General features: G+C 50.5%; 1 protein-coding gene across 5 annotated transcripts in view; it reads right to left on the bottom strand.

Moving 5' to 3' along the window:
• Positions 1–9,071: 9,071 nt before the first annotated feature.
• Col16a1 (collagen type XVI alpha 1 chain) overlaps positions 9,072–15,777 on the bottom strand; it is a 52,281-nt gene continuing 45,575 nt past the window's right edge. For all 5 annotated transcript variants that reach the window (XM_015994425.3, XM_015994427.3, XM_015994428.3 and 2 more), the window contains 9 exons: positions 15,555–15,605; positions 15,144–15,233; positions 13,699–13,734; positions 12,641–12,685; positions 11,675–11,863; positions 11,261–11,327; positions 10,418–10,594; positions 10,139–10,216; positions 9,072–9,464 (listed from right to left, as the gene is read on the bottom strand). In XM_015994425.3, coding sequence (XP_015849911.3) covers positions 9,262–9,464; positions 10,139–10,216; positions 10,418–10,594; positions 11,261–11,327; positions 11,675–11,863; positions 12,641–12,685; positions 13,699–13,734; positions 15,144–15,233; positions 15,555–15,605 — 936 coding nt within the window. In that variant the 3' untranslated portion in view covers positions 9,072–9,261. The remainder of the gene's footprint in view (positions 9,465–10,138; positions 10,217–10,417; positions 10,595–11,260; positions 11,328–11,674; positions 11,864–12,640; positions 12,686–13,698; positions 13,735–15,143; positions 15,234–15,554; positions 15,606–15,777) is intronic.

Below are 15,777 nucleotides of genomic sequence, written 5' to 3'. Positions count from 1 at the left end.
CTGTCAATCTTACAGCCCACAAACGGAAGTGACACTTGGGGCAGTGGGCGGGTACCTAGCAGACAGCGGAGGGCCTCGTCGGGGTGTCCGGAAGTGTTGGTGGCGGTAGGGGCGAGTTTGTGTTTGTGTTTTTGTGACCTGGAGCAGCCTTCGGGGCTGGTTAGATTAGGTTTTCTAGTAGGGAGACTGGATCGGTTGTTTCTGCGGTGGCCATATTATAACTTGGCAAATCGGACGCATGTTAGTTACGTCACTTTCTGTGATCACTTTATTTTTACGGCTAAGCGGTTGCCATGGCTACTGGGGACTAACCTCCTCCTGGAATGCAGGTACTATTTAGTACTTGAATGCTAAACAGGTCTTTGGACCGTGGAGAAAGGTCAAGCTGCCAGAGTAGAAGAAAAATTAGGATGATTTGGAACTTCTTTCTTCATAAATGGGGAAACAGGTCCAGAAAGGCAGTGACATATATGCCTAAATTCACAACAAAATATTGCCTAGGATTACTGTCAATGGATAGCTAGGTTTCAGCAAGGAGGTCTTGTCCCCTTCGTAGATCAAATCTCAGCTACCAAGTGACCACCATGTACTTGTCTCTTGGGGTTTGGGTTCTACACTTGTTTATTTGATTAAATCCCCATGTGGCCGGGCATGGAGGCACATGCCTTTAGTCTCAGCACTGGGCAGGCAGAAGCAAGTGTGTCTACATAGAGTTTAGGCCAGCCAAGGCTACGTAGCATTAAATGAGGCCCTGTCTCAAAAATCAACAAAAACTCTCAAGTGGAAAAGAATTGTGTCTGGTTTGCTTGTAATTGTAGCTCCAGTATCTACAGTGCCAACACTATACTTTTAAATACACAAATGAAAAAGAGTTATGAGCTGTTATCCAGCTAGGCTATCTTACCATCTAGCCAGGCATTTTCCAAGCCCCCAGTGCTGATCATGGTACTGACACCTGCAATTCACATTCCTCATCCATATCTGCAAAGGAAGACAAATCCTTTCATTCTGAGGCTCTTAATCTGACCTGTCCCCAGGCTGTGTCCACCTCTCTATGCTCTGTTTCCCCCTTCAACACACTTTAGTTGAGCAGATCTTGTTTTCTTTTAAAAAAATCAGTTTCTAGCTGTATGATCTTGAACAAGTCATCTTACTTCTCAGTCTCAATTTTCTCAAATGTCAGTTAAAACAATGTTAACTTGAAAGTGAATTTGTCATGGCCGCTCATGCTCAGGCTTAGGGCCACAGCGCTCATTCATAAGGACCAGTGGCCCTTTCACATCTAGTCTGCCAGTCCCATCCCCCACTTAACCTCCCTCACGGCCCCCAAGTCATCAGCCACACCTCCCAGTCTCCCTTTGCACCTAGTATGGCCACTGTGTCACAGTCTAGCCCTGTATAAGAATCCTTGGATCATTTCCACAAAACTCATCCATTCTATCTCAGAAAATCTGCACAGTTGCTCAGGCCAAAAACCTAGGATCGAACGTGTCTTTTCCACACACTCCCCGACCTCCATTTTTTTTTGTTGTTGTTGTTGTTCAAAAATATATCACATCTGTTTTTTCTATGTTCCAACTATCACTGATCCAAGACCCCTCTGTAGTCTGGCCTACCCACAATGTCTTTTTATTTGTCTCCAACACTCCCTTCTCCACTGAGAAGCCAGAGGAGGCACCTTAAAATGTGAATTAGGCTGGGTGTTGGTGATGCACACCTTTAGTCCTAGCACTCAGGAGGCAGAGGCTGAGAAACTCTTGAGTTCAAGGCCAGCATAATCTACAGAGGGAGTTCCAGGACAGCCAGGGCTACACTGAGAAACCCTGTCTCGAAGAACAAAACAGAAAAATTGAATTCAATATTGCCATTCTCTAAACTCCTCTGAGGGTTTCTCATCACTCTTATAATAAAATCTAAACTCACTCTTATGACTTGGTGGTCCTACAGGACCTAGATCCAGCCTGTGACACCAGCCTCACTGATGCCATTGCTGCCCTCCTCAGTTCACTCCGGCCATGCTGGCCTGGTCACCGCCCCAGAACAAACAGGAGCTCATCCCATCTCCAGATCTTTGGATTTGCCCCTCTGTTCTTAGAGTCCTCTCTCCTTACCTTTTCATGGTTTTCTTTGTTGTCATTCTCATCCAGTTGAAATACGACATTGTGGGTAGGTGGCATCCTGGATACCACATCTGAGATACCTTGTCTCCCAAGCACATCCCAGTCATCAGACATACCATGGAATCTAAGTTTGTCATAAAACATACTATATTAACTTGTCCCCTTTTAGGATTTACATGTATATTGCAGGACTATCCTGTCCTCTTGTAAAGATTTATTTATAGTTATATGTATTTGTGTGTATCTGTGTGTGGGTATGTGCATGTGACTGCAGGTGCCTGTGGGGGCCAGAAGAGGGTGCCATTCCTGGCAGTTGTGAGCACTGATCTGGGTACTGGGAACTGAACTTGGGTCCTCTGGAAAAGCAGCAGACTCTCTTAACTGCTGAGCCATCTCTCTAGCCCTTCTGTTTGCACTCACCATATAGAACAGATCTCAGCATGCGTCCAGTAGGTATTAATGGTTGAATGGTTGTTATTATCATCAACATACATTGAATGCTTACTAACTATGAGACATTGTGCTAAGTCCTGCAATATTGTTCAACTACCAGAACAGTCTTTTGAGATAAATGTCATTACCTATTTGTAATGGAGGACTAGAGAAGTTAAATGACTTCCCTAATATAAAAAAGATAAATGGTGAGCTGGGACATGGTCTTGCATGCCTGTACTCTCAGTATATGGGAGGCTGAGGCTGGAGAATCACTAGTTCGAGGCGAACCTGGGCTACATAGCAAGATATTATTTCAAAAAAAGGGGCAAGGGAATATCTTGGAGAGATGGTTCAATAGTTAACAGCACTTGCTCTTGCAGAAGACCCTGATTTTGTTGCCAGCACCCCCATGATGACCATCCATACCTTCAGTTCCTGGGGAATCAGTTGCTGTCTTCTGACCTCCAAGGGCACCGTGCACACATGTGGTGCATTTGCATATAAGCAAAACAGCCATACACATAAATAAATCTAAAAACATTAATGGAGAAGCCAGGTTTCCAGGCCAAATTCAGAATATTTTAACAACTCAGTGCTGTTGTTAATATGTCATGTTGAGTTCTAGTCCAGGAATCTGACTTGGGTGTGGTGGACTCAATAAACCATGCCTGGCCACTCACTTCAAAAGACAAAACAGAAAAAAGCGGTAAACCCAGGAAAGAAGTTGATTCCACCCAGCCATCGTGGCCAGGAACAGCAACCAGCATCCTCGGACCTGTCTTGGAGATGCTAACAAGCGCTCTGAGCTTATGTAAGGAACAGACCAAAGCTGGGGGCAAGGGATGCATGGCCAAGCGGGCTCGCTCCAGCTGTGGCTGGGTAATCATTACCTCAGGGTGGGTTCAGAACCTTTGGGGTAGTATCAAAGTTGCTGCTGCTCAGGGCATACAATGTTTATCAACTGGACCTGTAATTCCTGGAATCCAGGGTAACTGCAAGAAAGCATGACTCGGGACAAGTCAGGAGGACAAGGCGGAGTCAGATCAGTAGTTGGCCCCTTCCAGCTTTAGGTAAATGATTAGGGATTTCTTGGCGCTGCTCTTGTGGTCTGGAACAGGACATTGTAAGGGCCTGATGCCAGCCAGGCGGTGGTGGTGCACACCTTTAATCTCAGCATTTGGGAGGCAGAGGCATGTGGAACTCTGAGTTGGAGGCCAGCCTGGTCTACAGAGCTACTTCCAGAATAGGCAATGCTACACAAAGAAACCCTGTCTCAAAAACAAACAATAAATAAACAGCCTCATCTCCAGCACTTGGGAAAATGAGGTATAAGGGTGATTTGGGTTTTTCCCCCCATTTAGGGGTTCATGTATCCCACACTGGCTTAGAGCTTTCTATGTCATCAAGACTGACCTTGAATTCCTGATTTTCCTGCCTCTACTTTCCAAGTGCTAAAGGTGTGCAACACTCTGCTCCAGGAAGATCCCAAGCTTGAGGCCATCCTGGAATGCATAATGAGACTCTGTCTAAAAACAAAAACCAAAAAACAGGCAGTTGGCAGTCTACTGGAGAACTGGAAAGCCACCCCAGTCCTTGGATGAGGTAGCTTCAAGTTAGGGACATTTTCCCAAGAGCACATTTCCAGACCAAGACTCAGAGACCAGGTTAGGGAGCTTCTAAGGAAACCAGAGCTCAAGGGAAGGGCAGTGCACTTTGCATGAGGTGGCTCAGCGGTGAAGAGCACTTGCTGCTCTTCCAGAGGAGCTGGGCTCAGTTCCCAACATCCACAGTAGCTCACCACTGTCCATGACTCCAGTTTGACCGGATGCAGTGCCCTCTTCTGGCCTCCGCAAGCACTGCATCCATGTGGTGCACAGGCGTGCAGGCAAAACACCCAGAGGAGTAAAATAAAAAATGAGCTTGGGGTGGGGCAGGGCAAAACAGACACGCTATGGAGAGAACTGATCACTCCCAAGTCCTTGTCTAAAGGTGAGTGCCCCAGAATGAGGTGCGCTGTAGATGCAGACCGTGTGTTCTGACTCTTCTGGCCAACCGAGGGAGAAACAGCCACTTTCTGTTGCAGTTAAAGCCGTTGTTCACAGTCCGTGCTGCCTGAAGCCCAGGATGGGGCTTTGACAGGTTAGATAACTCCTGCATCTGTGGCTGTGACTTTACCTCCTAGCTTCTGTTAGTTCGGGCTGATTGGAATAGTTGCTGTCCTTGGTTTACCCTTTAGTTTAAAGTTCCAAGGAACTCTTCTGGTTCATTTTGAAGCATCACAAGCAGAAGACTGCTGACCGAAATGTCCTCATTTGATGGGTTTAAGCTGCCTCCTGGAGTGTGTGGCTCACAATCCCCTAACTCCTTGCCTTCACCGGCAATGATTACGGCATCTCTGCAGATCTTGAAGATCCCTCGGTCACTCTTCTCTTGCTGTCTTCGATCTTGAATGGGGAAGATTACCAGTTCTGCCGAACATTCCTTAAATGATTACCATGCCTACGTGCAGAGATGAGCAGGAATCTGACTCAATGGTTTTTATTACATTTTATTTATTTGTGTGGTGTGCATGAGCTCACTCACGCAAGTGCTGTCATGCGTATGTGGAGGTCAGAGGACACCCTTTTTTGGAATCAGTTTTTTCCTTCCACCACGTGGGGCTGGGAAGGTCAAACTCAGGTCATCAAGCTTGGCGGCAGGTGTGTTTCCTTACTGAGCCATCCGGCCCCCGGACCCAAAGTGTGAAGCAGCAAAGGAGACATGTAAAAAGAAAGTGGAGACGTCAAGCTTTTATCCTGCTTTTAGTCACCCAGCAGGCCCCAGTGAAGAGGATGCTTTTAGCAGACACAGCCTCTTGTCCGACAGTGTCTTCCAAAGACTGTTGGTGGAACTGAACTGTGAAATCTCAAAAAGGAAGCAGTTCTGAGGTATGGGGCTGAAGGTCAAGAATATTTACCCAGAAGAATACTGTGACACCCACCTTCACTGATTCCATAAACACTCTAGTCTGAGTTCCTTAGGTGCTGAGGATTCACCACCTATGGCAATCCTTTTATTATTGCGTGTGTGTGTGTGTGTGTGTGTGTGTGTGTGTGTGTGTGTGTCTGTCTGTCTGTCTGTCTGTCTGTGTGCATGTGCCTGCATGCCGAATCCAGTGTGTGGAGGTCTTAGGACAACCTGAGGGAGTCAATTCTCCTTCCGCCATGTGGGTCCCAGGGTTGGAATCATCACCATCACCAGTCTTGCCAGCAACCACTGAGCCATCTCGCCCACCTCATGAAAATTCTTTTCATTCTTTTATTCCAGTGAAAGCCTGAGGAGGCCTCACAGCTGGAGGTCTGCATTATTTGGGGGTCAGAAGGAGCATCCAAGGATTCTCTCAAGCAGCCAGACACCAACCAAAGCCAACGGGGGCCCAGGTGTGTTTATTTTGGAGAGGCAGATGAAAGAGACTGAAAAACAAGCAGCTCCTTTCCAGACCTTAACCACCTGAAGCAGACAGTGGTGGGCGGGGTGTTCCTGTTCCTCTTTCAGCTCTGGCGGAAGGGGAGAGAAAGCTTGGCTTGCTGCCTTTCTTGGGGAAGCGGGTTTTCCAGAGGTCATGGAAGGCGTGTGCTTGACCACTAGAGGTGAGGCAGAGCTTGATAATGGAAGGCCTCACACTGGAAAATCCTTCCTCCCCCAGAGAAAGACATTTCTTCCCCAATGCCACCTGGCCGGGTGCCAAGCTCCCGTGTGGCATTCTGGGAAGGAACACCAATGCCCACCTCATTATGGAATTCTCTTTGATTCCAACTAGATCCAGGTTTGAGCTTTGCATTCCTTTTGGATTTTGTGGACTGGAGGGAGGTCTTCCAGCTTGCCATAGAACCCATTGTAAAATGAGAACAACACACATAGGTGTCTGGCTTCTGGCCCCCTTACATTATGGCACCATGGGAACAGTACAGAAGGAAAAAAAAGAGCTGTTCTTGTAAGGGGTTAACAGACCTCATGTGGAGCGAGAATGTGAGTGGATTGTGTTGAAGTGTGGTGGAAGGAAAATATTATGACAAAAGGGAAGATTTCAGCTCCCAAGGCTTCCAACATGGGATTATTTTTTTTCTTTGCACAATAAATATGCAATAGCCTTGGGCTTCTCAAATTAAGGGCTCTCCAGTCCATTCTCCACACTACAATCGGCAAACTCCCCATCAGGCAAACCTTTGTTTAAAACTCACCAGCGGCTACCCACTGTGTGCCCGGTGCTCAGGCTCGGCACCACAGCCCCCCCTGCCGGTGCCCCCCCCCCAGCCTGCTGTGCTCAATCATCTCTGGACCTTGGCACATGCTGTTCCCTGTGCCTGGATCAACTTCTGTCTAGACAGTTCGGTCCCGCAGTGATGGCCCTCCCCAGCCACCTGGTCCTGTCCCACCACCCCACTTCGTTATAATGGCTTAATGAACTGCGGTCTCCACTGTCGTCGTAGGGGCTGAGTCCGTATCTGTCTAGTTTGTTTCAGGATCCCCAGAGCCTAGTACAGCTCCTGGCACAAACTAGGAAGAGGAAGCAGACTCTTCAAGTTAGACTCTGTCAATCTGAATGATCTCTGTGTTGCCTTGAAAGTCTGGAACAGACTGAGAAGTGGAGACGGAGGAGCAGAGTGGAGAAATGGAGACGCTGCCCGAGGAGAGTGGAAAGTACCCCTCCTCATTTTCCCAGCAGCTTCCCAGGCTCCTGAGCTGATGAGCAAGATGCACAGATTTTTTTCTGCTGACCACAGAAGAAGAGACTATAAAATTCAGCTTCCCATCTGGTTCTTCATGGTCCAAGAAAATACAGCAATTTCAAACTCCAGGGAGACAAGCACTCAAATCAGGGAAGCTTAAACCTAGCCTGTCATAGAATCCCCCAAGAGCGGCATGGATTTGACTCAGGAAGAAAAAATTGAAGGAAGCACCGTTTCTAAGGATCGATTCCCCGGTGACCCTCAAAGGGTACGCGTTTGATGTCTCCCATACCAATTACCCCCCGGCCCTCAGAGTGACTCAACAGCTGGTCCTTGCTTCTCTTTCTTTCTACTTGCGCCAACAGGCTCCTGGTCACAGGGCCATCACCAGTCTGCTTCGCAGGCTGGGCTGAGAGTGGAAGCTGGCCTTCCAATGGGAGCACTTTAACATCTGTCCTCATCCACTGTCCAAAACCTGGCTGCTACTTCAATGCAATGATGATGTATTTGCTTTTTAATGTTTTCTGTTAGAACCAGAGTTAACTGGGAACTGCTGGTGAGAGATGAAGAGAGAACCGATTCTCCTTCTGTATCTAAGAGCAGCATGGAGGCACTTGGCGGGCTCAGGAGCCTGCCTGTTAGCTTTGTCTGGCCATGGGCATACCTCTGTCTCAGCGAGAAAAAAAAATAGGGCGAAGGTTCTGAAGAGCCACCCATAGGCTGGTGCCCACCCAGAGAAGGGAATGTTCAAAACTGTGCTGAAATGCCAGCTCTGGAGAGATGTGACAGCCAGCTTGAAGGCTTCTGGCAGTTTGGATAAACATCTAGACTCTGAGTACATTTCTGAGCCTGCTCTGTGATCCCTTTGAAGTTTATCCAACTTGAATAAACCCTCCAGAAAGCCAGGGCCAGTAAAATAGGCTCTCTTTGGAAGTCCCCCTGGATGTGCCCTGTTGCTTCTTCCCAGGGCAGCCGGCCCATCAGGACCAGCGATCTGAGGAGCGAAGAAGAAAGACGCCTGAGACAGAGCGCTCCTATAATACTCAGTTCATTGTCTTCTTTTCTTCCTGCCCTTTTTACATATGGAGGGCACAGCAGAAAGAACACCCCTGGTGGACTTGGTGGACCACAAGCTTAGATCTAATCATGGCTTTCCTGGGACCCTTTCTCAATGATCTAACCCCAGCTATTTCTGAAGGGCCAGCCTGAGACGTCCATCACGCACATTTAAATAACAAAAGGCACTCTTTGCAGTCTAAAAAGTGCCTGGAGCTGGGAAGCTGGTGACAGAGCCAGCGTGGGCACAGGCGGGAAGTTCCGTCTCATTTCCCAGAGAAGCACCCCCTGGCTGCCTGGGCAGGGGTGGAGGCTATCCTTCCTCCAATCTGTGCAGGTTTTCCAGTCATGAAATTACTGGAGCATTGAGAAGTATCTGCATGCACGGAGGGGTGTCCAGGTGGATAAGCACCCCTCAGCACTGGGGGACATCTCCCCAGGTACAAGCTGGCTCAGCTTTAGGTCACACCAAGGAGAATGGGTGCCAAATACCAGGTTCACTCAGAAAGAAAATAGGGAGCAGGCCTTTCTGAGCGGGTCTCAGGGGATCTCCAAACCCGCTGGTGGTTCACTCAAGAGACTGAGCAGTACCTCTTTCCTACGAGGGAAGTGTGTCCCGGCAGTGCCTGGAGAGGGAGCAGGGTAAGTGGACAGCCCATGCATAGCACAACACAAACCTACAGGCTGGCCACAAACCGTGAGAGCCGCATCCTTTCATAACCCTGGGACCAAATGACAAAGAAGGTGTGGCTGCAGCACCAGGGGAACCCCGTGGAAGTGGGGTCACAAATAGTTTTGTTTCTTTATTGTTAAAAAAAATATTAACAGCAACAACAACAACAAACAGAAGAACAGCACGAACATTCACAACCAGTCAGAGCCCTGTAAGCTTTGCCCATTTATTCCCAATGGAGTCCTTCATCTCCACGCAGGTGACCGTTTCAGCCAAAAGGCCCCTTCATGTTTTTCATGGGTGGGTACTGTTGCTCCATTGGCATGGCCCCAAAGCAGTCTGAGGGGTTGCAGTGGCCAGCCTTCCCCGGCTGCCCCATAGGGCCTGGGGGGCCAGGGATGCCCGGAATGCCTTGTTGACCCATGGGGCCTGTTGCGCCTATCTTGCCATAACCTGGAGGTCCTTGGGGACCTACAGAGGGAAGAGCCACAGAAGGGAAGTCAGGAGACCCAGATGACAAGAGACAAGAGCTGTGACAAGCGACACACCTGCCTGCTTCTCACATTGATTTCACAAGGATGGCCACACCTCTGGCTAGTTTTATTGGGAGTGTCTGTATACCAGGAGAAGGGTCATGAGCTTTTAATATGTACATCACTGCACAAAATAGTTTCCTGGGGAAATGGTACAGCCTCAGAAAAGTCATTCATGGGTAATATCCATGGAGTAAGTGGTGAAGCTGGGCCTCAGAGCTCGGTCATCAGGGTTTAACCACTCTTAAAACTTTCTAACCATTCATCTTGGAGAATGACTCCAAGTGCTTAAGTGACCTCATCAACACCACAGGGCCAGTAAAATGCCAAACAGGTCTCAGATTGGGATTTCTGGTCCCTACTGTATGCAATCCCCCAACACACACTCCGTATCATGCAGGCCTAGCTTAGGACAGGCAGACACTCGGCCTCTACCTCCTCCCCTTCAGTTCCTAGCACAGTATCTTGAGCTGGGAGCATTTCTGTAAGTGATAATTAGCCTGGCATTATTTGATGTTCTAATGATTATGTTGTAAAGAAGTTGTGTGTGTGTGTGTGGGGGGGGGACTCGGCTGTTCTGGATTCATGGTCTCAAAGACTGGGTTCTCCTACCTGGGGGGCCGGGAAGACCATTTTCTCCTGCGATGCCAACACCAATGTCTCCCTTTTCACCTTTGGTCCCAGGTAACCCTGAGACAAAAGAAATGGAGTTAAGTCCTATTCCTAAGCAGAAAAATGACGGCTATATGAATTGCTGCGCGCATGCGCGCACACACACACACACACACACACACACACACACACACACACACACACACACACACCATTTTCACAACAGCCCACACAGAGCTGTAGTGCCCGACACCCCAGAGACCTGGAAGGCAGAGCTACCTCTCATTCCTGGCAAACCCTGGCGTCCTTCTCGGCCTATCTGACCGGGGAGCCCAGGTGATCCTGGAGCACCTGGCCGGCCTGGCGCGCCATCTTTCCCAGGGGGCCCTGGCCGGCCTGGGGCCGCCGCCACCTCCATGGGGAACTGCATCCTGGAGGTGTAGTAAGCCATCCTCTCTGCAAGCAAAGACAAAAGCCATGTTACTGGGTGACCAGGCACTCAGAGTGGCTTCTGATACCGCAGACATGCCACCAGCATGGGACAGCCTCCAAAGATAGAGGGAGGAGTATCAGGACTGGGAGATGGGCTGCTCTCCTGAGGGAGGCCTTGTACTGTGGCCCCTGCGTGCCCTTCCCATGCAGATCTTTCAGAAGCACGGATCTGATTTGGACCTCTAACCACCATCCCTGGTTCAGCACCAGCTTCAGAATGTGGTCCAGACAGGTCTCTTTCCTAAGCAGGATGCCCAGCATCCACGTTCCCCCATGTCCACAGGCACACAGGCAGGAAAAGGGGCCTCAAACCAACCCCAGCAGCCCCTCCAGTCTGCTCACCCTTCTCCTCAGAGCTCCCTCCACACAGACTCATTTGAAATCGGCTTTCTTAACCTCCTTTGCTCCCGTGGGGGATCAGGAGGGCAGAAGAGAACCGATTTATCTCTGAACAGAGCAGGTGACAAGGAAGGTCTGATGGATAGGGGGACATATGCCTGTCACCTGCTGTCTGCAAATGTGTGGGGGCGGGAAGGGGAGGACGCTGAAGCTTTAAGCAAAAGGGCCGGCTGAAGAAATGGCTGGGAAGGGCAACCATTACCCACTACCACCCAGCCGGCTGCCAATTACCATCAAACATTTTAATGATCTCTTGTCTGATGAACCTCTTGATGTCATCATAATTCACCATGTCTCCCTGAGGAAAGGGAAGAAACCTGGTCTCAGTTCTGAGTCCAAGCTTGGCACTTTCCCAGTGAACAGACTTGATTTCCAGAAATAAAGGATAGAGCGGAGGGCAAAGGTCCTGGGAGCTTCCCACAGAGGCTTAATCCAAAGATCTCCCTACCATGAAATAGTACAACACATTTCATACTAAAATGCAATTTGGGACGGGAGGGACACCTGTAGCTCCCCGCTTCCCCGTGAAGAACTGGGAGCTACCCTGTAGTCAAGCTCTTCCCCACAGAATGTCAGCAGCAGTGTCTAAAGTGACCATGGGCCTGCACCATGGGATAGTGCCCATGGTTGCTGGCCTCCCCTTACCATAGAGCCTGGCAAACCAGGCAATCCAGGGTTGCCTGCAGGCCCTGGGGACCCAGGGTGCCCCCTTTCTCCTGCAGGACCTGGCGGCCCGACAGGTCCCATGGAACCGCTCTTGCCGGGTCCCCCTGGCATGCCAGATCTGCCCTTCTCCCCTGCTTGTCCCTTCTGTCCCGCAGGTCCTGGGTCACCCTACAAAGACAGCAAGTCACAGTACAGCATCACCAACTGTTTCCAAGTCTGTGTCACAATGTGTCAGCAACCTGCCCCTTTCCCAGGTGCCCAGCATCTCCAGCTGGGCTGCGGCCATGATGACAGAGGTCTCACTGCCTCAACACCTTCCAGGGCAGTGCTCCTGGGAGGCAATGCTTGCATGACTCTTTGCTGGGAAATGCTCATGGCTCCCACATACCCTCTGTAGGGAGATCCCCTTCCTTGCCCAGGCAAGACCATAATGTCCTCCTCACACCTTTCCCAGCCTTGTCTCCTTGCCAGCCCCAGCCGCCTGTCACTCTCTGGTTCCACCATGTTGCCTGTGTCTGCTGTCTGGAATGCCTCCTCCCCAGCCTCAGCGCCCTAAGGATTACCTCTCTCCTCTCCTCTGCTGAAATGTTCCTGTCCTTCATGCAGCCTTCCTCCCTCACTTTCGATTAGAGTTAGGAGTCCTTCCTGGAGTCCCACAGCACTGTATCCAGTCTTCTTCAAAACTTACCATATTCTAGTGTCATTGAGACCGGCCCAGGGAGGGCCTGTTCAGGGCCTCCTGTTTACCCCCGACCAACCCAGAGGCCCTGGAGTGAGCCAGGGTGGGTGATAATTAGGGGATTAAAGAGATTTCCATTCTCAAGCCATAGATGGGACAGTCCCCGGTGAGGTCACATCTCCCTTTCCTGCCTATTGGCCACCCTGGCCTCCTCTGTGGCAGCTCCTGAGTACCGTTTTTTTTAAACCCAGCCAGTGGCTGCTCACCTTGGGGCCCGGAGGTCCATAGAGCCCCTGCTTTCCAGGAGGTCCCTGTAAGAAAGCGGAAGTCAGGGTCAAGTCTGGGCAGCATCCCTGAGGCTCCCTGAGGTGGGGTGGGGAGGGGGCAGTGGGAAGACCACCTTCTTCCTCCCTAGGACTCTGGTTGTGTCCAGCAGGGCTGTGTGAGGGAAGGGATGACAGCTTCCCTGCCAACCAGAGGGGCTGACAACCGGGAGGAAAGATGATGTCCCCTGGGGCATGGCCTTGCTTGATAGCATTGGCCTGGTCCCTCCTCACAGATGAACGGATGTGACAAGAAGTCAGAGTGGGAAGGCCAGTCTGAAACAGCGGAGGGCTTGGCAGAGCTGGGGCTCAGGGAACCTTTGTTTGCAGTTTGTTATCTTACTATCTCTTTCTGATCAGAAACAGGGTCCTCTAATTCCACTTGAGCGACAAGAGTTACCAGCTTCTTGCATGTAATTGGCGGTGGGTATCTGCAGGGGGCTGGCTCCAGGATCCCCATGGATCCCCAAGTCTGTCTCAAGTCCTCTTTGTAAAATGGTGTGGCAGTCGGCTCTAACCTATGTGTGTTCTTTATGACCTGCATGCTCTACATCACCTCTGAATTACTTAACAATAGTGACCACAGTGTAAACGCTGCAGAGTTGTCTACTGTTTGATCAGGGAATCATGATGAGGGGGAAAAAGTGAGGTAGGAGTGTTGTTGCACACCTACGCACTAGGGAGGCTGAAGCAGGGGGATCATAAATTGGAGGCCAGTTTTGGGCCATAAAGTTCCAGGCCTGCCTGGGTACATAGTATCAATAAATAAATGAATGAATAAAAAATAAAAGAGTCTGTATATGTTCAGTATGCATGCAATTTCCCCCTGAATATTTTCAATCAACCCGAGATTGATTTTCTGGATGTGGAAACTATGGTTATAGTTGCTGTAGGAGACAGTCTGTGCCCATGTGGTGTGCTTACTGAGTGAATGAGGGATAGAACAAGATGAGGACCAAGAAGAAATGTCCCTAAGGGAAGGGAGAACAGTACAACCATACCTCTTTGCCAGCTGCACCGTCTGAACCAGGTTCACCCTGGGGAGCAGAGAGCATTGGAAACATATGAGCTGTTATCCGACCCTGCCTCATGGGCCTCACATCTTGTCTCCTCTATCCCACCAATGAGTCCTGATCCTGCGGCTCCCTCTCCTCCTCCCTCCCCCCTCTAGCCTGCCTGAGCTAGAACAGAGATGTCTTTTTGCTTGAGAACTGTATGCATTCCCCGGCTCTGAGTGTGCACGAAATGCTTGCTGAAGGGCCACATGAACTGTGAGCCTCCGGCCTCAGTGAGACTGGCCAGGACAAGCTGACCTCCTTCCTTCCCCATGACACCACAGCAAGAGCTGTCCGGCCCCTGAGCCCTGAGCTGCCTACGCCTTCCTGGTGGGCTGCTGGAGAAGAGACATCTGTGATTGTAGGACAAGGGGTAGATGCATCCAAAGCCCTGGCAGCTCCTGAGTCTGCAGGGAGGGAGGGAACCTGAGAGGGAAGATATGCCCAGGGACAGTAGGCAGAGTCCACAGTGAACAGGAGTGCCGACCCCTGGCCCTCTGGGAAATAGGTCCAGTGACCATGCATCCATGACTGTGATCATGGCCAGCCCTAGTTCGCTACCGTGTCCTGGAGGAAAGTCTGCTTGGTGGGAAAGCCCCTGTCATAGAGACCTGAGTTCCCTTCCTTGGCTTCCCAGAAACTTTACACCCCTGAGACTAGCAATCAGCTCCACTCATGTGGTTTGCCCGTCTAGACCTCTAGAGAGGAGAAGCTTCGCAGGTCGGGTAAGAGGTGCAAAATGGGCAATAGAGCAGGCTGGAGATCAAGTCTCAGCGCTTCCATTTATTAGCTGTGGGACCCAGAGCAATCTACTCAGCCACACTGAACCCTCCTTCCCTTTCCTGAAGGCTCGGGGACAACTGGACCTCCAAATAGTGTTGCAGAGCATATGAAGACAAAACACCCAGCACCCTAAGTGAAGGCTCACTCCGGCACAGTCAGTGACCAATATAGCATCACTCTGAATGCTAAATGGGCTGAGATCAAGTCTGGCTTCTGAGGAGCTCAGAAAGTTACAGTAATAGCACAGTATTTCTGGTTCCTGACATTTTCAAAGACTTTTTGTGGTTACTGACAAGCTCCACAGGGGCAGGGAGAGAGGCAGGGGCAGGGGCAGGGCCAACACACGGACCAAGCCTTCTCTTTCTGGCACCTCGTCAAGGGATCGGCATCAGGTGGGTGATGTATCCTCAGAGGCAGTGCCCTTGTGTGCAGCTGGCTGGGTGCTGGCTGCCAGGGCTTGTCTTTCTGAATACAATACAATCCCTAGACACAGGTCCCATGCTGCCGCCCTGCCATGCGAATACCCTCTCCGTCCCTAGAGAGCCTAGGTGTGCTGTGCAAAGCCAAATCCTCTCCCCTGAGCTGGGCTACAAGATGTGAGGTCTTACCGGAGGGCCAGGGTGTCCGGGTGTGCCAGGCTGGCCTGGGAGGCCTGCCAAGCCCCTTTCTCCAGGGGCTCCCCGGTCTCCTTTCGGGCCCTAAAAATAGGACGAAGGTCAGTGGAGAAAAAGGAGAAGCAGAGTCTACAAAGCCAGAGGCAGACCCCTCCCCACCCCCATGTTCCAGGGGCCAGGCCCCACAGGGGCAGATGGCATGCCTGAATCAATGGTGTGGCCCTCGGATGGCCTTGAGCCACCCTTTGCCTCATCCCAGAAGGGACATCTTTAGGACAAGTGAGAGGCTGATGCTGAGAAGGAGGGGACAAAAAACGTTCTCTACCCCTTTGCCTTTGTCTGGAAGGAGCCCACAGCAGAAAAGGCAATAGTCCTTGAGGACAGAAATAGAAGAAAGTCACTCACCATAGTGGAGATCCCAGGTGGACCTGGCTGGCCTGGAGGTCCCTGTGGCCCCTAAGGAGAGGGGAGTGAAGACAGGGTAAGGGCTTTACCAAAACGCCCAGGCTGGAGGGGGTTTGGGCAGCAGCAGGAACATCCCCTATACTGCATTAGCTTTGTTCTCTTCCTGGAATCCATCCTTCCTCTCTGATCTTACACTTGAACTTCTACCAGGAGCTCTGGTTCC

The sequence above is a fragment of the Peromyscus maniculatus genome, chromosome 2 (assembly GCF_049852395.1).
Source record: "Peromyscus maniculatus bairdii isolate BWxNUB_F1_BW_parent chromosome 2, HU_Pman_BW_mat_3.1, whole genome shotgun sequence".
NCBI classification, from domain to species: Eukaryota; Metazoa; Chordata; class Mammalia; order Rodentia; family Cricetidae; genus Peromyscus; species Peromyscus maniculatus.
The sequence above is the reverse complement of the archived record's forward strand: the minus strand, read 5'-3'. Positions and strand labels throughout refer to the sequence as shown.